Consider the following 21,531-nt stretch of genomic DNA (forward strand, 5'->3'; position numbering starts at 1 on the left):
TAGTGTATATAAATTCAACTGATTTTCATTATGTTCATTTTCTATCCTGCAACTACTGAATTTCTTTATTCTAATAGATTTTTGGTAGAGTCTCAAGTGTTTTTCTATATATAAAATCACATTATCTGCAAATAGAGACAATTTTACTTCTTCCTTTCTGATTAGGATGCCTATTTTTTTTCCTTGCCTGATTGCTTTGGCTAGAATTTCCAGTACTATGCTGAATAAAAGTGACAAGAATGGGCATCCTTGTCTTGTTCCTGATCTTAGAGGAAAAGCTCTCAGATTTTCACCACTGAGTATGATGTTAGCTTTGGGTTTGTCATATATGACCTTTATTGTGTTGAAGCACATTCCTTCTATACCTAACTTGTTGAGAGTTTTTATAATGAAAGGATGTTGAATTTTGTTAAATGCCTTTTTTTTGCATCTATTGAGATAACGATATTTTTATTATTCATGTTTAATGTGGTACTTTTAATTTATTGATTTGCATATGTTGAACCATCCTTGAATCACAGGAATAAATCTCACTCAATCATCATTTATGATAATTTTAATGTGCTGTTGGATTCAGTTTACTAATATTTTGATAATGTTTTTGGCATCTATGTTCATTAGGGATATTGGCCTGTAATTTTTTTCTTGTATTGTTCTTATCCAGCTTTGGTATGAGAATAACGCTAGGCTTGTAAAATAAGTTTGGAAGTGTTCCCTACTCTTTAATATTTGGGAAGAGTTTGAGGATTAGTGTACAATATACCTGTGAAGCCATCTGGTCCTGGGCTTCTTTGTTTGGAGGTTTTGGATTACTGATTCAATCTTCTTACTTTTTACTCATCTGTTCAGATTTTCTATTTCTTTTTGTTTCAGTCGTGGTAGGATATGTTTCTAGGACCTTTTTCCTTTCTTCTACTTATCCAATTTGTTGGCATATAATTGTTCATAGTAGTCTCTTATGATCCTTTGCACTTCTGTGGTATCAGCTGTAATGTCTCCTTTTTTAGTTATAATCTTATTTATTTGAGTCGTCTCTCTTCATTGCTTAGCTAAAGGTTTGTCAATATTGTTTATCATTTCAAAAGACTAACTCTTGGTTATGTTTATCTTTTCTGTTGTCTTTCTATACACCATTTATTTTTTCACTAATTTTTATTTACTTCTTTCGGCTAACTTTGGGCTTAGTTTGCTAGTTACTTGAGGTATAAAGTTAAGATTCTTTCTTTCTCCCTTTCTTTCTTTCTTTCTTTCTCTCTTTCTCTCTTCCTTTCTTCTTTCTTTCCTTCTCCCTTCCTTCCTTCCTCCCTTCCTTCTTTCCTTCCTCCCTTCCTTCCTCCCTTCCTTCCTTTTTTCTTTCTTTCTTTCTTTCTTCCTTCCTCCCTTCCTTCCTCCCTTCCTTCTTTCCTCCCTCCCTTCCTTCCTTTTCTTTCTTTCTTTTTCTTTCTTTCTTTCTTTCTTTCTTTCTTTCTTTCTTTCTTTCTTTCTTTCTTCCTTCCTTCCTTCCTTCCTTCTTTTCTCTTTCTTTCTTTCATTTGTTTGTTTCTTTCTCCTTTCTTTCCTTCTCCCTCCCTTCCTTCCTCCCTCCCTCTCTTTCTCTTTCGTTTTCTTTCTTTCTTTCTTCTTTCGTTCTTCTTTCTTTCTCCCTCTCCCACCCTCCATCCCTCCCTCCCTTTCTCCTTCTTTCTTTCTTTCCTGATTTTTTAAGTGTTTTTATTTTTCTCTTTTCAGATTATAAAATAAAATTTAGTAATTATTGAATGTGAACTAAATACAAGGTGCTTTTTAAAAATTTATTTCTTTATGTTGAATTTTATTTTATTTATTTTTTATAGAGCAGGTTCTTATTATTTATCTATTTTATATGTATTAGTGTATATATGTAAATCCCAATCTCCCAATTAATCCCACCACCACCACCACCCACCACTGCTTCCCTGCCGTGGTGTCCAAATGTTTGTTCTCTACATCTGTGTCTCTATTTCTGCCTTGCAAACCGGTTCATCTGTACCATTTTTCTAGATTGCACATATATGTATTAATATACAATATTTGCTTTTCTCCTTCTGACTTACTTCATTCTGTATGACAGTCTCTAAGTCCATCCACGTCTCTACAAATGACCCAATTTCATTCCTTTTTATGGCTTGAGTATACTCCATTGTATATATGTACCACATCTTCTTTATTCATTCATCTGTCAATGGGTATTTAGGTTGCTTCCATGACCTGGCTATTGTAAATAGTGCTGCAATGAACATTGGGGTGCATGCGTCTGCTTGAATTATGGTTTTCTCTTGGTATATGCCCAGGAGAGGGATTGCTGGGTCTTATGGTAATTCTATTTTTAGTTTTTTAAGGAACCTCCATACTGTTCTCCATAGTGGCTGTATCAATTTACATTCCCACCAACAGTGCAAGAGGGCACCCTTTTCTCCACACCCTCTCCAGCATTTGTTGTTTGTAGATTTTCTGATGATGCGCATTCTAACTGGTGTGAGGGGATACCTCATTGTAGTTTTGATTTGCATTTCTCTAATAATTAGTGATGTTGAGCAGCTTTTCATGTGCCTCTTGGCCATCTGTATGTCTTCCTTGGTGAAATGTCTATTTAGGTCTTTTACCCATTTTTGAAGTGGGTTTTTTTTTAATATTGAGCTACACGAGCTATTTATATATTTTGGAGATTAATCATTTGTCCGCTGATTCATTTGCAAATATTTTCTCCCATTCTGAGGGTTGTCTTTTCATCTTGTTTGTAGTTTCCTTTGCTGTGCAAAAGCTTTTAAGTTTTATTTGTTTATTTCATTTTAAGTTCCATTTGTTTATTTTTGTTTTTATTTCCATTACTCTAGGAGGTGGGTCAAAAAAGATCTTACTGTGATTTATGTCAAAGTGTGTTCTTCTTATGTTTTCTTCTAAGAGTTTTATAGTGTCCGGTCTTACATTTAGGTCTCTAATCCATTTTGAGTGTATTTTTGTGTACGGTGTCAGGGAGTGTTCTAATTTCGTTCTTTTACATGAGCTGCGCATTTTTCCCAACACCACTTATTGAAGAGACTGTCTTTTCTCAATTCTATATCCTTGCCTCCTTTGTCATAGATTAGTTGACCAGAGGTGTGTGGGTTTATCTCTGGGCCTTCTATCCTGTTCCGTTGATCTATATTTCTGGTTTTATGCCAGTACCATATTGTCTTGATTACTGTAGCTTTGTAGTATAGTCTGAAGTCAGGGAGTGTGATTCCTCCAGCTCTGTTTTTTCCCCTCAATAGTGCTTTGGCTATTCGGGCTCTTTTGTGTCTCCATACAAATTTTAAGGCTTTTTGTTCTAGTTCTGTAAAAAAATGCCATTGGTAATTTGATAGGGATTGAATTGAATCTGTAGATTGCTTTGGGTAGCATAGTCAGTTTTACAATACTGATTCTTCCCATCCATGAACGTGGTATATCTCTCCATCTGTTTGTGTTATCTTTGATTCCTCTCATCAGTGTTTTATAGTTTTCTGAGTACAGGTCTTTTACATCCTTAGGTAGGTATATGCCTAGGTATTTTATTCTTTTTGTTGCAATGGTGAATGGGATTATTTCCTCAATTTCTCTTTCTGATCTTTCGTTGTTAGTGTATAGGAATGCAAGAGATTTCTGTGCATTCTTTTTGTATCATGCAACTTTACTAAATTCATTGATTAGCTCTAGTAGTTTTCTGGTGGCCTCTTTAGGATTATCTATGTATAGTATGATGTCATCTGCAAACAGTGACAGTTTTACATCTTCTTTTCCAATTTGTATTCCTTTATTTCATTTTCTTCCTGATGGCCATGGCTAGGACTTCCAAAACTATGTTGAATAATAGTGGCGAGCGTGGACATCCTTGTCCTATTCCTAATCTTAGAGGAAATGCTTTCAGTTTTTCACCATTGAGAATGATGTTTACTGTGGGTTTGTCATATATGGCCTTTATTATGTTGAGGTAGGTTCCCTCTATGCCCACTTTCTGGAGAGTTTTTTTCAAAAATGGGTGTTGAATTTTGTCAAAAGCTTTTTCTGCCTCTATTGAGATTATCATATGGTTTTTATTCTTCAGTTTGTTAATATGTGTATCATATTGATTGATTTGCATATATTGAAGAACCTTGCATCCCTGGGATAAATCCCACTTGATCATTGTGTATGATCCTTTTTGTGTGTTCTTGGATTCTGTTTAGTGGTATTTTGTTGAGGATTTCTGCATCTATGTTCTTCAGTGATATTGGTCTGTAATTTTCTTTTTTTGTAGAATCTTTGTCTGGTTTTGGTATCAGGGTGATGGTGGCCTCGTAGAATGAGTTTGGGAGTGTTCCTTCCTCTACCATGTTTTGGAAGAGTTTGAGAAGGATGGGTGTTAGCTCTTCTCTAAATATTTCATACGATTCACCTGTGAAGCCATCTGGATCTGGATGAAGAGATTTAATCACAGTTTCAAGTTCATTATTTATGATTGGTCTGTTCATATTTTCTATTTTTTCCTGGTTCAGTCTTGGAAGGTTATACTTTTCTAAGAATTCGTCCATTTCTTCCAGGTTGTCCATTTTATTGGTGTAGAGCTGCTTGTAGTAGTCTCATATGATGCTTTCTATTTCTGTGGTGTACTTTTAACTTCTTTTTTATTTCTAATTTTATTGATTTGATTCCTCTCCCTCTTTCTCTGGATGCATCTGACTTAACATTTATCAATTTTGTTTATCTTCTCAAAGAACCAGCTTCTAGTTTTATTGACCTTTGCTGTTGTCCTCTTTGTTTCTATTTCATTTATTTCTCTCAAATATTTATGATTTCTTTCCTTCTACTAACTTTGGGTTTTGTTTGTCCTTCTTTCTCTAGTTCCTTTAGGTGTAAGGTTAGATTGTTTATTTGAGATTTTTCTTGTTTCTTGAGGTAGGACTGTATTGCTATAAACTTCCTTCTTAGAAATGCTTTTGCTGCATCCCACAGGTTTTGGATCATCATGTTTTCATTGTCATTTTTCTCTAGGTATTTTTTGATTTCCTCTTTGATTTCTTCAGTGATGTCTTGGTTATTTAGTAACGTTTGTTTAGCCTCCATGTGTTTGTGTTTTTTATGTTTTTTTCCCTGTAATTTATTTCTAATCTCATAGCATTGTGGTCGGAAAAGATGCTTGATATGATTTCAGTTTTCTTAAATTTACCAAGGCTTGATTTGTGACCCAAGATGTGATCTATCCTAGACATTGTTCCATGTGCACTTGAGAAGAAAGTGTAATCTGCTGTTTTCAGATAGAATGTCCTATAAATATTAATTAAATCTATCTGGTCTGTTGTGTCATTTAAAGGTCGTGTTTCCTTATTAATTTTCGGTCTGGATGATCTCTCCATTGGTGTAATTGAGGTGTTAAAGTCCCCCAATATTAGTGTGTTACTCTCGATTTCCTCTTTTATAGCTATTAGCATTTGCCTTATGTATTGAAGTACTCCTATGTTGGTTGCATATATATTTATAATTGTTATATCTTCTTCTTGGATTGATCCCATGATCATTATGTAGTATCCTTCCTCGTCTCTCGTAACATTCTTTATTTTAAAGTCTATTTTATCTGATGTGAGTATTGCTACTCCAGGTTTCTTTTGATTTCCATTTGCATGGAATATCTTTTTCCACCCCTCACTTTCAGTCTGTATGTGTCCCTAGGTCTGAAGTGGGTCTCTTTTAGACAGCATATATATATATATATATATATATATATATATATATATATATATGTCTTGTTTTTGTATCCATTCAGTGAGCCTGTGTCTTTTGGTTATGGCATTTAATCCATTCACATTTAAGGTAATTATCGATATGTATGTTCCTATTACCATTTTCTTAATTGTTTTGGGTTTGTTTTTGTAGGTCTTTTTGTTTTCTTGTGTTTCCCACTTAGAGAAGTTCCTTTAGCATTGGTTGTTGAGCTGGTTTGGTGGTGCTGAATTTTCTTAGCTTTTGTTTGTCTGTAAAGCTTTTGATTTCTCTGTCGAATCTGAATGAGATCCTTGCTGAGTAGAGTAATCTTGGTTGTAGGTTCTTTCCTTTCCTCACTTTAAATATATCATGTCACTCCCTTCTGGCTTGTAGAGTTTCTGCTGAGAAATCAGCTGTTAACCTTATGGGAGTTCCCTTGTATGTTATTTGTCATTTTTCCCTTGTTGCTTTCCATAATTTTTCTTTGTCTTTAATTTTTGTCAATTTGATTACTATGTGTCTCGGCATGTTTCTCCTTGGGTTTATCCTGTATGGGACTCTCTGCTCTTCCTGGACTTGGGTGGCTATTTCCTTTCCCATGTTAGGGAATTTTTCAACTCTAATCTCTTCAAATATTTTCTCTGGTCCTTTCTCTCTCTCTTCTCCTTCGGGGACCCCTATAATGCGAATGTTGTTATGTTTAATGTTGACCCAGAAGTCTCTTAGGCTGTCTTCATTTCTTTTCATTCTTTTTTCTTTATTCTTTTCCACAGCAGTGAATTCCACCATTCTGTCTTCCAGATCACTTATCTGTTCTTCTGCCTCAGTTATTCTACTAATGATTCCTTCTAGTGTATTTTTCATTTCAGTTATTGTATTGTTCATCTCTGTTTGTTTGTTCTTTAATTCTTCTAGGTGTATGTTCTTTAATTCTTCTAGGTCTTTGTTAAACACTTCTTGCACCTTCTCGATCTTTGCCTCCATTCTTTTTCTGAGGTACTGGATCATCTTCACTATCATTATTCTGAATTCTTTTTCTGGAAGGTTGCCTATCTTCATTTGGTTGTTTTTCTGGGGTTTTATCTTGTTCCTTCATCTGGTACGTAGTCCTCTGCCTTTTCATTTTGTCTATCTTTCTGTGAATGTGGTTTTTGTTCCACAGGCTGTAGGATTGTAGTTCTTGCTTCTGCTGTCTGCTCTCTGGTGCATGAGGCTCTCTTTCTTCTGTTTTAAATGTAGGCATTTATTACTATAGACTTCCCTCTTACAACCACTTTTGCTGTATTCTATAAATTTTAGTATGTTGTATTTCTGTTTTCATTTGTCTCAAGATATATTTTGATTTCCTATTTGATTTCTTCTTTGATTCATTGGTTGTTCAGGAGACTATTATTTAATCCACATATTTGTGAATTTTTCAGTTTTCTTCTGTTACTGATTTGTAGTTTCATACCATTATGGTGAGAAAAGATACTTGATATTATTTTAATATTCTGAAATTGTTAAAACTTGTTTTGTGGACTAATATGTTATAAAGAATCCTAGAGAATATTCCATGTGCACTTGAGAAGAATATGTATTCTGCTGTTGTTCGATGGAATGTTCTTTATTTGGATGTAATGTTCTTTATATGTCTGTTAGGTACACTTGTTCTACAGTGTTATTCAATTCCACTGCTTCCTTATTGATTTTATGTCTGGATCATTTATCCATTGATTAAAGTGTGGTATTAAAGTCCCCTACTATTATTGTATTGCTGTCTATTTTTCTCTGTAGTTCCGTTAATATTTGCTTCATATATTTAGGTTTTCTAAACTTGGGTGCATATATATTTATAATTTTATAGTATCTTGATTAATTGACCCCTCTATCATTATATAGTGACCTTGTCTTTTTTATCCCTTCACTTTTTTTTTTTATAACTTTTTATTTTATGTTGGAGTATAGCTGATTAACAATATTGCGATAGCTTCAGGTGCACAGCAAATCGACTCAGCCATACATATACACGTATCCATTAATCTATAGGTGTCCTTAAAGCTAAAGTGATAAGTCTGCTATTGAAGCTCTCTATTGAATATTTTCAGTTCTGTTATTGTATTCTTCAGCTCTAGGATTTCTGTTTGGTTATTTTTTTATGGTTTCTCTTTCTTTATTAAATTTCTTATTTTGTTCATTTATTGTTTTCCTGATTTCATTTGATTACCTATCTGTGTTATCTTGTACCTCATTGAGCTTCTTTAAGATGATTATTTTTAATTCTTTGTCAGGCAATTTGTAGATCTCTATTTCTTTCACGCTGGTTACTGGAGCTTTATTAGTTTCCTTTGGTGGTGTCATATTGCCTGATTCTTTGTGATTTGTGTAGCTTTGTGTTAGTGTTTGTGCATTTGAAGGAGCAAACACCCCCTTCCAATCTTTACAGACAGGTTTTGGCAGGTAAAAACCTCTTGTCAGGTCTGCAGGCTGATGGAATTGCCTCTGGGATCACAGTTGAGTGAGGTTGGAACCAGATCATGTGGTTGCTGCTGGGCCTGCAGCAGCATCTGTGGTTGGAAGGCCTTTTACCAGGGGCTCAGGTGGGCATAGACCCTGTCTGGTCCCTGGGAAAATGGAACTGCCTTCAGGACCTTGGTCAGTAGAGCTGGCACTGGGATAACAGTCTACTTCAAGGTCCACAATTGGGTTTGCAAATGGTAGGCCTGTTATCAAGTGTGTAGATGGGAGTGGCTCCCATCTGGCCCTTTGGAGGGCTCCCAGTGTGTCACTTGGTGAGTCCCTGAGTTGGCAGACCTGCTCCTCAACTGCAGTTTTGAGGTATGGAACTAGGTAACAGGGCCATTTCAAGATCTGTAATGGGACCAAGGTCTGCAGGCCAGCCACCAGGGGCATGAGTGGATGTGACCCCCAACAGGTTCCTGGGCAGGCAAGACTACTCCTGGATCATGGCTGGGAGAAGGATTGAATTAGTTACAGGGCTGCTTCAAGATCCACAGTCAAACTGAGGTCTGCAGGTCAGCCTCCAGGGTCATGGACAGGCGTGACTCCTCCTGGGTTCCTTATCAAATGGTGCTAGTGGCAGGACCAAGGTTAAGTGGGGCTGTAGCTGAGTCCATAAGGGGAGGAGGCTATTTCCAGGTTTGTAACTGAATTACAGTTAGTGAACCAACCATCTGAGCATGGACTTGCCTTCTCAAAACAGTCCTCCTTGGTCTTGACTTCCACTGGGATTTTGCAAGTTCCTACTTTGATCCCAAAGCTCTCACAAAGGCACTTCTGTTTGTGGATGGCTGCCAAATTATCGTTGCTGTGGGGGAATACAAGTGGGGGAATCTGCTATTCTACCTTCTTGCTCCCTTGACTTTTTAATTTAAAAATATCTCTTGGAGAACTTTTTATATTAGTAGTACAGAGAGAATTTTTGCATCCTCTTTAAAACAGATGCATAGTATTCCATTGTATGGATGTACCATAACTTATTGATTTCCTATTGATGGACATAATGGGTTGTTTCCAATCTTTTGCTACAACAGTGCAGCAGTGAACATCCTGTACACATACCATTTCACCTGTAAGCAAGTGTATCTATATAGTAAATTCCCAGAGTGAGATTGCTGGATCAAAAAATATATGCATTTATAATTTTAATACACATTGCCAAATTATCCTCTAGAATGGCTTTTCCAATTCGCTCTTCCACCAGCAATACATGATAGAGCTTGTTTCCCGCAGCCTTGCCAATACATTATGTCATCTAAACTTGTGAGTCTCATAGGTGAAAAATAGTATTTGAGAGAAGTTTAAGTTACATATTTCTCTTACTGTGAGTGAGCTTGAGTATTTTTCAAGTGTTTAAGAGCTATTTGAATTTCCAGTTTTCTTAATCCCACTCTCCCATTTCCTAATTTACGAAATAAATAAAAGCTGTTTCTAACTTGTGGCATTAAAGCAAAGCTCTTAGAAAGGTTTAACACAGTGCTTGGCAAAAGGAAGCATTCAAGAAGTGGTAGCTGCTATTATTATTGCTGTTGTTACTACTACTATTATTATTATTTTTCTGAGTTCTCTTGGTGAGTTTGGAGTAATCTCAGATTGTTTTGGAAAAGAAAACCTGAATGAGATCCAATACATGTATTACCATGAATGCTGTCAACTCATGACCTTTCACCCCATGCATCTAGGACCCTATGGAAAATGTCTGGAATCTGCACGGTAGGAAGAACCCCTCAAACTCACTTGTCCATGTTTGCTGGTATTATAGGTGCATAGTCCCAAATGACTTCCTCTGCAGCAATGAAGTATTCCCATCTCTTAACGTGCCGCCTCTGGTCTCGAGTTAGTTTCTTAGGATTCCTGGTTTTCTTTGCACAGTTTTTAATGTCTATGTAAGCCTGCATCCCAGCTGAGTTAGGACATAAAGACAATGAAAGAATTTGAGAGAAGAAATTAAGGCTGATAAAATGTACGTCTTTAAAATAAATTTGTGGAAGTTTTCAATAATAACAGTGAAAGTAACGCTCAGGCAACTTTTGAACATTTTGGTTTGAAGCTCTTTTCATACACTGCAGAAGGAGCAAGAATAAAAAAACAAGGGAAAGAGAGGATGAATTAGGGGAATAACTTGGAAAGCTATCCTTTGTTTCTTAACAGGGAGGAAAATTTCTTGAAATTTCCAGATCCTTAAAACCTTATGACTTAGGTCATGTCGGTTTCTCATATTTCCTATAACCTCTTCCTTTTATTTATAAAATGAAGATATTACTAGTATGCACTGTATGAAATTGCTCTTAAAAACTAAATAAGATAATACAGAAAGACTTAACTTCAATAATGTTAGTTTTGCTGTTGTTTCATTAGTATTTGGGGCTCTATCTTCCAGGGATATTGTGACAATTTCATTACTTCAAATATAATTTTGACTGCTTAGTGTGAACAAAAAATGAAATGATCCCATAAAGTGTCTCTTTTTTATATTTCTTGCTTTTTTATTATTTATTTATTTATTTTTGCAGTACACGGGCCTCTCACTGTTGTGGCCTCTCCCGTTGCGGAGCACAGGCTCTGGACACATAGGCTCAGCGGCCATGGCTCACGGGCCCAGCCGCTCCCGCGGCATGTGGGATCTTCCCGGACCGGGGCACTAACCCGTGTCCCCTGCATCGGCAGGCGGACTCTCAACCACTGGGCCACCAGGGAGGCCCTATTTCTTGCTTTTATATACATTATTTTGGTAACACAATGATTTCCTATAGTGATATTTACTTATATTTACAGGAACCCTCCTCCTAACTGTTTTAAAGCAACAGTGTGTAATAGACTGTTAGTTATTTTGTTTACCTGATACCATATAACAACCTAGGCTGATTTTTTCCCCCACTAGAATTCACTGATGTTCTTTAAAGCTCACCCCTCAGCTGGTTAGATACTGTGTTTTTTCTATTCAACACACATCCACTGAGTTCCTCTTTGGGTCAGGCTCTGTGCTCATCTTGTTATGAAAGACAATTTTTTCATGTTAAAACTTTTACACTTTCTGTAACTTGGTGCTTCTATAAATTTACAGAAGTTTGACCAGTTCCAACACCTAGTTCTTTTCCTTTAGCTGCATATTAAATAGCCCAAGAAAGAATATCTCTATGTATGTTTTTGTTTCCTTCCTCCTTTCTCCTTTTAAGGAAGTAGAGACCTCTTCAGCTTTTGCATCACTTTAAAAAGTCTTTGTCAATTTCTCTACTTCCTCCATCCCCAACTAACGGGCTATAAGTCTAAGAGCAAAGTATCTATATTCTGTTCTCAAGGACTAAGGAATGTATGTCTGGAGTGTGGGTGGCTTGCAAGAGCAAAGGAAAATGAGGGATTTAGTGCCGAGGACGAAAGGATCCTACATTTGTAAGCAAGACTGTTGAAAGAATTTCTTGCCTTGAAAATGTTTTGGGATGAGCGAAGATATGATCCACTTTCCCTCTAGGCTCACGGTCATGTTTGCAGTTGTGGACGTAGCACTGACGAGAGTGATGGCTGAGATCTTATGACGGCTCTGCTCCAGGACCTGGCCGTTGAAATGAATGGAGAACAGTTCTGGCCCAGAGCTCATTCCAATCAGATGCCAACTGATGTGGTCATGGGCACAAACTGTTATATCTGAGGGAGAGAGAGAGAGAGAGAGATGGAGGCCAAAACAGTCAGTCAGCAGTCTGTGATAACAAATTCACTCACCAGATACGTATTGAGCGCCTGCTTTGCATCAGGCATTGTGCAAGATTCTGGGAGTATAGACACTCCCATTTTCATTCCTGCCCTAGAAAAGCAGACATCCGAGTGGTGGGCAAACAAGCAGTCACAACTCATTGCAATAAGTGGTATTATAGAGCCCAGAGAGGGGGGACATTAGTTTAGAAACACAGGGATTGCTAAGGCCAAGGAGAGAAGAAAGTAGGTGACCAACCATCCTGGTTTACTGAGGACTGAGGGGTTTCCCAGGAGGCAGGATTTTCAGTGTTAGAACTGAGAAAGTCCTGGGCAGGCCTGAGTAGTTGGTCACTCTAGTACCAATCTGGACTCAGCTGGAGGGAGTTGCCAGAGCCTCCAACAGGGCTGAGTTTAAGGGCCTAAACCTCTAATCCTAAAAGGGCTTGATCCTAACAGGAAGAAGATGTGAAGATGCTTTAAGGATTTTATACTGTTTCTTTGCCCACTGGTTGATTGTTTTAATGACAAGGCAGTGAATTACTGTGTGGGTTATAGGATCTCCTTAAAACGCAGTGGACAAATCCTCAGTATACTGGGTCACTGGGAGCGTTTCATGGATGGAGTAATGAGAACTGAATACAAAAGCTGTCTGGCTCCTTCTTGCTCCCACAGTGACTCAGAAAATGCTGATTTGCTCTATGGGAGATTCCAACCTCTGGCTTCTATCCTTGGCTTGGGTTTTAAATTTCAGATCTATAATCACTCGATACTAGACCGTGGGGCCATGAATCAGTCCCTTACCCAAAGAGGGGCTAAGGGCTTGTCTTGTTCAGACCATTATAACAAGACCAATTCCTAGTATCACAGGTGAGAACAAGAAGCTGGAAGGTAGGAGGCTTTGGTGGAAGAATTTGTCTGCCTCCTATCAATGGGTTGAGCATGTCATACATCTGTATTAGTGTTTATCATATTTATTCAATTTATACTGCCCCATAAGGCAGTTTTACAAGCATTAACTTTTCTCAGTTTCTACTACCAGCTACTTTTGACCCCAGCTACTCTGTCTTTTTCAACTATAAATTCATAAATTCTATGCCCCGATAGAGTTATTAATTTTTATTTTTTCATATGGGTTATTTTGGCTTCTCCTTCTCTATATTTAGATGGATGATTTACTTTGCCAGGACACAGATACAATTTCTCTTTTGACCACTCCCCTCTAAGGCCCATAGTAGATAACATGCTATGTTATCTGTAAAAAACTTCTTAAACACTCTCTGCACCAGGATAGATGATTAACCCATTTTTTTACGAAAGCACGTTGAGACAACTAACTGCTAAAAGCCACACTAAGGTAGAGAAGTGAGCAAGGTGTGAACTCAGATGTGCTAACTCAGTTAACTAAGTTTTTAAACTCTGAATCAAAACCCAGGGTCACGCTTCCCTGGTGGTGCAGTGGTTGAGAGTCCGCCTGCCGATGCAGGGGACACGGGTTCGTGCCCCGGTCCGGGAAGATCCCACATGCCGCGGGAGCGGCTGGGCCCGTGAGCCATGGCCGCTGAGCCTGCGCATCCACAGCCTGTGCTCCGCAACGGGAGAGGCCACAACAGTGAGAGGCCCGCGTACCGCAAAAAAAAAAAAAAAAAAACCCAGGGTCATCTTAGCATATTTGTAATGACCTGGGTGGGAAGATAGAATCAAATGAAACAGAATACAATTTAAAAGCAATGTCCAGACCTCAACTCTTGACAAGTTTTATTTTTAGTGAGAGAAGCCATTTGTGATTTTCAGATATAGAAAGCAGCCTTTGAGAAACTTAGTGTTTTGAAGCATAGTTTATTTAATAAAGTAATATTTTCATTTTTCCCATTTTTCCCCCCACAGGATCTTTGGTTCTAGGTCTTTTCTATCAGAGAGAAGTAGAAGTGGTTTAGGTGGGGATCAGTTTTTTTTTTTCTCTTAACAATTGTTATGATTTTGCTTTTTCACAAGAGTCTACATGTAAATGAAAAGAGAAAAACATCCCATATGCCACTGAATATTACTCATCCATCATCTTTTGAAATGCTAGCAGTATTGTTGTATGTTGGATATTTCTCCTAATCTCCTGTTCATCTTCACTGTAAGTGTCTTCATTGCATTCTTCCTGCTGACCCTTCCTGCTGAGGACTGGCCTTGAACTCTGTTTTGCAGGGCTTCCTCTCTGGAAGAAAACATGGTCACCATGCAGCAGGGACCACATAACTCACTGAAGGAGACTAAGCTGATATCCTGGATATCTTCCTGGAGATGTAGGCCAAGGTGAAACCTGCTCAGAGCACTACATGTAATAAGACTGCACACTCCTTCTCTTAGGTAGCTTCTAATTTGTCTGTTGTACTTGTTAGTTAAAAAAAGCAAAAAAAAAAAAAGATTAAATCTTGAGAACCACTGAATTAGATTACATTACCTTTTAGATTAGGAGTTAAAAAATAGTGAGTATGGTCAACTACCCTAGTGCCTTTAGGAAGACAATGGGGTCAGTGCTTCAACTATTTTTGGATAGTACACAGCCCACGTGTTACCTGGCATTGTCCCATTCACGTAGCCATTGACTGTGTACATTAGGGATGATGTCTGGTTCCAGCTTTTACTTTCATCAAACACAGCAAACATCAGTACATGTTGCTTGTCAAACATCTTCTGTATCCCATCCTCAGTTAGGGTGCCTGTGAAAAAGACATACTTTTAATAGCATCCCAGATAGAAGGCTCTCATTAGCTATTCCTAGATAACAGAGTTTAAGATAAGCAGCCAATCATAATGATGTCAACTGTAAAGTGTTCTTATAAAAATAGCATCTATCAAGTAATAATGATTGAAGGCTTATTAAAATCCTGGTGCCAACTTGTTTTTTTTCTGGCACCTGATAGCCTTGAGGAATGGGGCTTTAAAAGTAAATTTGATCTGGCACAGAGAGAAAACATTTGGTGACTGTCAAGGCTTTAGTAAAAGTATCCATTTCTTCCAGTGTCAGTAAGTCAATGCAGGGACTTACCTGGTGGTGCAGTGATTAAGAATCCACCTGCTGATGCAGGGGACATGGGTTCGAGCCCTGGTCTGGGAAGATCCCACATGTCGTGGAGCAACTAAGCCCATGCACCACAACTACTGAGCCTGCACTCTAGAGCCCGTGAGCCACAATGAAGAGTAGCCCCCGCTCGCCACCAACTAGAAAAAGTCTGTGCACAGCAACAAAGACCCAACACAGCCAAAAAGAAATAAAGAAATTTATATTAAAGAAAATAAGTTAATGCATAGGTACCATAGCTCATTTGGTAAACGCATCACACTCCAAGTTTAATATAGCCATCTTGCTAGTACATGTAATGGGACGCTAGAGAATTGGTTGAGAGGGTCAAGATTAACCCACTCTCATGAGTAAAAAATGCACCTGATAGTAAAATGAAAGAAGAGACTTTTATAAGTTAAAAATTTTTTTGGTGTCATCACAGTGTCTTCTATTACCAGGCAATGAAAATATGTATTTGTATAGTGAATAAATGAATTAGGAATGTATGTAGGTATGGTATGCGTGTATGTATAGACAGATGGTGAATCCATCACATTATCTCCCACAGTGCAGTTTGTTGTGGTTGTTTGTTTTAATGAAAGATGGGATGAATTTGTTTGGGGTAAAATAAAAGTCCAAGCTTGCTCCTAAGAATCCCAGCCAATGAAATTTCTTATAAAGTCAGTTGAGTGTGTTTGAAACCTACCACTCAAAGTGTTCAGCTTGTTTACAAGAAAGGAATCTGGAGTTTTGTGTATTTATAGACCAAATTACCAACCCAAACCTCAGATATATTACTCAAAGTTCTTTCCAAGTACTCTCAGCAGAGTACGGACTGCTGTATACTTTCAAAAAGACTTGGCCTTGAGGTAAATGTTATGGATCATATGGGCGTGGCAGCAGAACACACTCTCAGACAGAGATTTACTTGGGAGAGACTCCCAGGACCGAGATGAAGGAGGGGTTTAAGAAACAGAGGAAGATTGCAAATCCTCAAATATCAGTGTCAAATGATGATCTGAATTCTGCACCCTTCTCTGCTTGATTTACGAAAAGATACCAAGACACTCCCAAGCCTCATTCCATTATAGTATCTTTACCAATCCAACATCTTTGCTCTTTTGATTTTTTTTTTTTTACCTTTCTTACAAATAAGCAGAGGTCCAATCAGTCCAGAGTTGAAGTCGTGTACCAGATTTTCATAGGAGTAATAGATATATGTGAGGCATGGAGGGTCATCGTGGGTGGGCCCACTGTCCTCACTGATATTCCACTCATAGGTATATTCTTGGCCCGGAGCTACAGAATCATCCATCCTCTCCACAGGGAATGTGTGGTCAGGGTAAGAAGCACCTGGAGACGTAAAAGCTGTGAAAACATCTGGATAGTTTCTGAGAACAACTTTTTCATCACTCTCAAGTCTGGGGGAATATAAGTTCTCTATGAAGATATATATGCCTTTCTATAGAAAGCCTTCATTATTTGGAAAGATTCACATATATCCACTTCTATGTCTATGTAGTTATAAAGGCTTTGATCCATGGTGATCTGAAGAGAACAAGAAATGTTACTAGTACATTATTTAAAGTTTAGCAAGTTAAGTTTCCAGAGTATCTAAATAATTATTATTTAAATATAATCAGATAAGTGAATCACCTTTGACCAGAAAATCATCTCAGAATATGAAGATGGGTTATATCTTCTCTGTGATGTATGACAAGACATTTTTAAATTTTTTATTGAAGTACAGTTGATTTACAGTGTTGTGTTAGTTTCTGATATACAGCAAAGTGATTCAATTATATAGCTATATCTGTATCTTCTTTTATATATTATTTTCCATTATCATTCATTACAGGATATTGAATATAGTTCCCTGTGCTATACAGTAGGAGCTTGTTGCTTATCTATTTTATATATAGCAGTTTGTATCTGCTAATCCCAAACACCTAATTTATCCCTCTCCCATTCCCTTTCCCCTTTGGTAACCATAAGTTTGCTTTCTATGTCTGTGAGTCTGTTTCTGTTTTGTAAATAAGTTCATTTGTATCATATTTCAAATTCCACATATAAGTGATATCATATGATATTTGTCTTTCTCTGTCTGACTTACTTCACTTAGTATGATAATCTCTAGGTCCATTCATGTTGCTGCAAATGGCATTATTTCATCCTTTTTATGGCTGAGTAGTATTCCATTGTATATATATACCACATCTTCTTTATCCATTCATCTGTCAATGGACATTTAGGTTGCTTCCATGTCTTGGCTATTGTAAATAGTGCTGGTATGAACACTGGGGTATGTGTATCTTTTCAGATTAGAGTTTTGTCCAGATATATGCCCAGGAGTGGGATTGCTGGATCATATGGCAACTCTATTTTTAGTTTTTTGAGGAACCTCCATTCTGTTTCCATAGTGGCTGCATCAATTTATGTTCCCACCAACAGTGCAGGAGGGTTCCCTTTTCTCCACACCCTCTCCAGCATTTGTTATTTGTAGGCTTTTAAATGATGCCATTCTGACTGGTGTGAGGTGATATCTCATTGTAGTTTTGATTTGCATTTCTCTAATAATTAGCAATGTTGAGCATCTTTTCATGTGCCTATTGACCATCTTGTATGTCTTCTTTGGAATAGAAGTGTCTATTCAGGTCTTCTGTCCATTTTTTGATTAGGTTGTTTGGTTTTTTTTGTTCTTGTTGTTGCCGTTATTGAGTTGTATGAGCTGTTTGCCCATTTTGGAGATTAAGTCCTTGTTGGCCACATCGTTTGCAAATATTTTCTCCCAGTCTGTAGGTAAGATATCTTAAACTTAATCGCCTGTTAGCATGGGTTTAAGTGGTTATAAGAACACTCAGATCTGTTTATATATTGTTTTGCTCTGCATTTCATGTCTTCTTTCCACCTGATGCCACCCTTAATCCTGTTTCATCAGTTTATCACATCTCCACCATCTGATTATCCCAACTCTTTCCCCAGAGTCTTAGAGTCTATCCTATATGCAGTCTAATTGTCCTTGTATAAAATATATCTACCGTCTGAAGTTTGCATGCCTTACTTTGGTCTTTTGTGTACCCAAAGGCCCACTAGTAACACTTTCATGTGTATTCAACTTTCCCTACTGGTGGGAGACGGGGGAGGATATAGAAATGGTCTTCCTTATTGAAGAAAGGGAACTGTGATGCTGAAGAGTAAAAGCAGTGCAGAGGGTTGGGTGGGGCTTTCAACAACAAAGAGAAGATGTGGCGAGAGATGGAGCAAGCGAGGTCAGGAAGGGCAGAGGTCGTTGTCATAGATAGCAAGTGGGAAGGGTGGTTTCTTCTGAGGCATTCCTCATTTAATCAGGTAAAAGTTTCACATCACTCGCTGGTGCCAGAATTTCTCTTTAGGATACAGTTATCTTTGTTTCGTACAACAGTCAATAAATTTCTTGAGGTAGAAGGTAAGACCATCAGACTGTCGATGTGGGTAGAAAATAAGGATCGGAAAAAAGGGCTAAAATGTTTTACATAATGGAGTAAAGGGCCAGTGGAAACTACTCTTACTGAAGTGACTGTAGTTTTTGAAAACAAATGGCTAGTTTCTTTTCTTCCCTTCCCTCCTCCCTGTTCCTTTTCTTCTCCTCTTTATTCCTCCCCACTTCTTTCTCTCACTCCGTCCCCCTTCCTTTCATCATCTTTATTAAGGTATAAATTACAAACAATACAATTCACCAATTTTAAGTACAATATTTGCTGAATTTTGACAAATAAGTACAGTTCTACAGCTACCATCACTATCAAGGTACAGAAGATTTCCATCACTCCAAAAAGTTTCCATGTGCCATTTGTAGCCATACCTTCCCCTATTCTCTGGACACATGCAACCACTGATTTACTTTCTGTCACTATGCTTTACTTTCCTATATTGTCATATAAATGGAATGACACATCCATTGTGTTTGATTATAGTTAGTTAGTATGGTATACCTTCAATTTTTTTTTTTCTTTTTTTGCGGTATGCGGGCCTCTCACTGTTGTGGCCCCGGACGCGCAGGCTCAACGGCCATGGCTCACGGACCCAGCCGCTCCGCGGCACATGGGATCTTCCCGGACCGGGGCACGAACCCGCATCCCCTGCATTGGCAGGTGGACTCTCAACCACCGCGCACCAGTGAAGCCCCAATCCTTTACTTTTTATCTTTGTCTTTAAAGTGGATTTCTTGAGTTCAGCTTAAAATTGGGTGTTGCTTTTTATTCAATCTTAAAATCTCTTAGTTGTCGTGTTCTTCCCATTTGCTTTTAATATAATTATTGATATGGTTGGGTTTAAATCTACCATTCTGCTATTGTTTTCTATTTGTCCATCTGGCTTTTATTCATTATTTTCTTTTCTTTCCTACTTTCTTTTGGATTAATTGAGTATTTTTTATGTTTCCTTTTATCTCCACTATTGGTTTATTAGCTTTGCTTTGTTTTATTGGCAATGCCCTTCATCTTACAAAATACAACTTTAACTTATCATAGTCTACCTTCAAATAATCTTATACCATTTTACTTATATTATAAGAAACTTGCAATAGTATATTTCCATCTTCCCCCTCCCAGCCTTTGTGCTATGGTTGTCATCCATTTCACTTCTACATATATAATATACCCCATAATAAACTGTCATTATTTTTTGCTTTCCAGTTTAGATAATCAGCTATCTTTTTCAGAGATTAAAAATGAAGAAAAATTACTCCATACTTACCCATTTCTGGAATTTTTATCCCTTCGAGGCCCCAAATATCTCTCTGATATAATCTTTTTCTGCCTAAAGTACTTCTTTTAACATTTTTTTTTCCCGGTCTGCTAATGAGAAATTGTTCCTGCTTTCTATGTCTAAAACAGTCTTTATTTTGCCTTCATTTTAAAAGGATATTTTTCCTTGGTGTAGAATGTCAAGTGGACAGATTGTCCCCATCCCCCACACCCAGTACTTTAAAGATGTCCCTAGCTATCTTCTGGCTCGCATTGTTTCTAATGATATCTGCTATCATTCTATTTTTTTTCCTCTGTGACTTTATTTTAAAATTAATTAATTAATTAAATTTATTTTTTGGCTGCATTGGGTCTTCATTGCTGCACGTAGGCTTTCTCTAGTTGTGATGAGCAGGGGCTACTATTCGTTGCAGTGCGCGGGCTTCTCGTTGCAGTGGCGCCTCTTGTTGTGGAGCATGGGCTCCAGTAGTTGTGGCTCATGGGTTGTAGAGCGCAGGCTCAGTAGTTGTGGCACACGGGCTTAGCTGCTCCACGGCATGTGGGATCTTCCCGGACCAGGGCTCAAACCCGTGTCCCCTGCATTGGCAGGCAGATTCTTAACCACTGCGCCACCAGGGAAGCCCCCTCTCTGTGACTGGTTTCCTCTGACTGTTTTTAACATTTTCTCTTCATCACTGGTTTTCAGCAATTTGATTATGATGTGCCTTGGTGTGCTTTTATTCATGTTTCTTCTTCTTGGTTTTGTCAAGCCTCCTGACTTTGTAGGTTTATAGTTTTCATCACAGTTTGAAAGTTTTCAGCCACTATTTCTTTGAATATTTTTTTCTGTCCCTTCCTTTTCTAGGATTCTAATTACAGTTTACCCTTGAACAACATGGTTTAAACTGTGCAGGTACACTTATATGTGGTTTTTCTTCAACAAATATGTACTACACCATCCATGGTTGGTTGAATCTGCATATGCAGAACCACAGATATAGAGGACAGACTAAAGTTACACATGGATTTTCGACTGTGTGGAGGGTTGGTGCCCCAATCCCCACATTGTTTAAGGGTTAAGTGTACACATATGTCAGATCACTTGATATTGTCCCATAGTTCACTGAAGCTCTGTTCATTTTGTTCAGTCATTTTATTTGCATGTTTTATTTTGGATAGTTTCTATCATTATGTATTAATGTTCTCCAATATTTCTTCTCCAGTGTCTAATGTACTGTTAATCTCATCCAGTGTACTTACCATTTCAGCTATTGTATTTATCTATAGAGGTTCCATTTATGTTTTTTTTTTTTAACATTCCATCTCTCTCCTCATCATGCTCATACTCTTCTCTACCTTCTAAAACATATGGAGAATATGTATAAGGGCTATCTTAATGTCTTTGCTTGCTAGTACTATCATTTCCTTTTTTTTTTCATTTAAATTTTATTTTAATGTAGTTGATTTACAATGTTGTGTTAGTTTCAGGTATGCAGCAGAGTGATTCAGTTATACATATACATATATTCATTCTTTTTTAGATTCTTTTCTCATACAGGTTATCCCAGAATATTGAGTAGAATTCCCTGTGCTATACAGTAGGTCCTTGTTGGTACTCTATCTTATATATAGTAGTGTGTGTATGTTCTTTTTCTGGATATGTTTTTATTGATTGATTTTTTTCTTGATTACGGGTAATGATTCTCCTGATTTTTTGAACACATTAATTTTTATTAACATTGTGAGTTTTACATGTTGGTTTTGGGATTTTGTTGCATTCTTGTAACAAGTATTGGATTTTATGCTGACACATAGTTCAGACACTTGGAATCAATTTTATACATTCAAGTC

At 37.5% G+C, this 21,531-nt stretch overlaps 1 protein-coding gene across 1 annotated transcript in view; it reads right to left on the minus strand.

Annotated features, from left to right (window-relative positions):
* The window catches only part of F5 (coagulation factor V), an 85,336-nt gene that overhangs the window by 36,307 nt on the left and 27,498 nt on the right, over positions 1–21,531 (minus strand). Inside the window, exons 4-7 of the mRNA XM_065880487.1 lie at positions 16,097–16,309; positions 14,469–14,612; positions 11,635–11,856; positions 9,952–10,117 (exon numbers count right to left, since the gene is read on the minus strand). Of these exons, the coding sequence (XP_065736559.1) occupies positions 9,952–10,117; positions 11,635–11,856; positions 14,469–14,612; positions 16,097–16,309 (745 nt within the window). The remainder of the gene's footprint in view (positions 1–9,951; positions 10,118–11,634; positions 11,857–14,468; positions 14,613–16,096; positions 16,310–21,531) is intronic.

Source organism: Phocoena phocoena, chromosome 1 (genome assembly GCF_963924675.1).
Source record: "Phocoena phocoena chromosome 1, mPhoPho1.1, whole genome shotgun sequence".
Taxonomy (NCBI): Eukaryota; Metazoa; Chordata; class Mammalia; order Artiodactyla; family Phocoenidae; genus Phocoena; species Phocoena phocoena.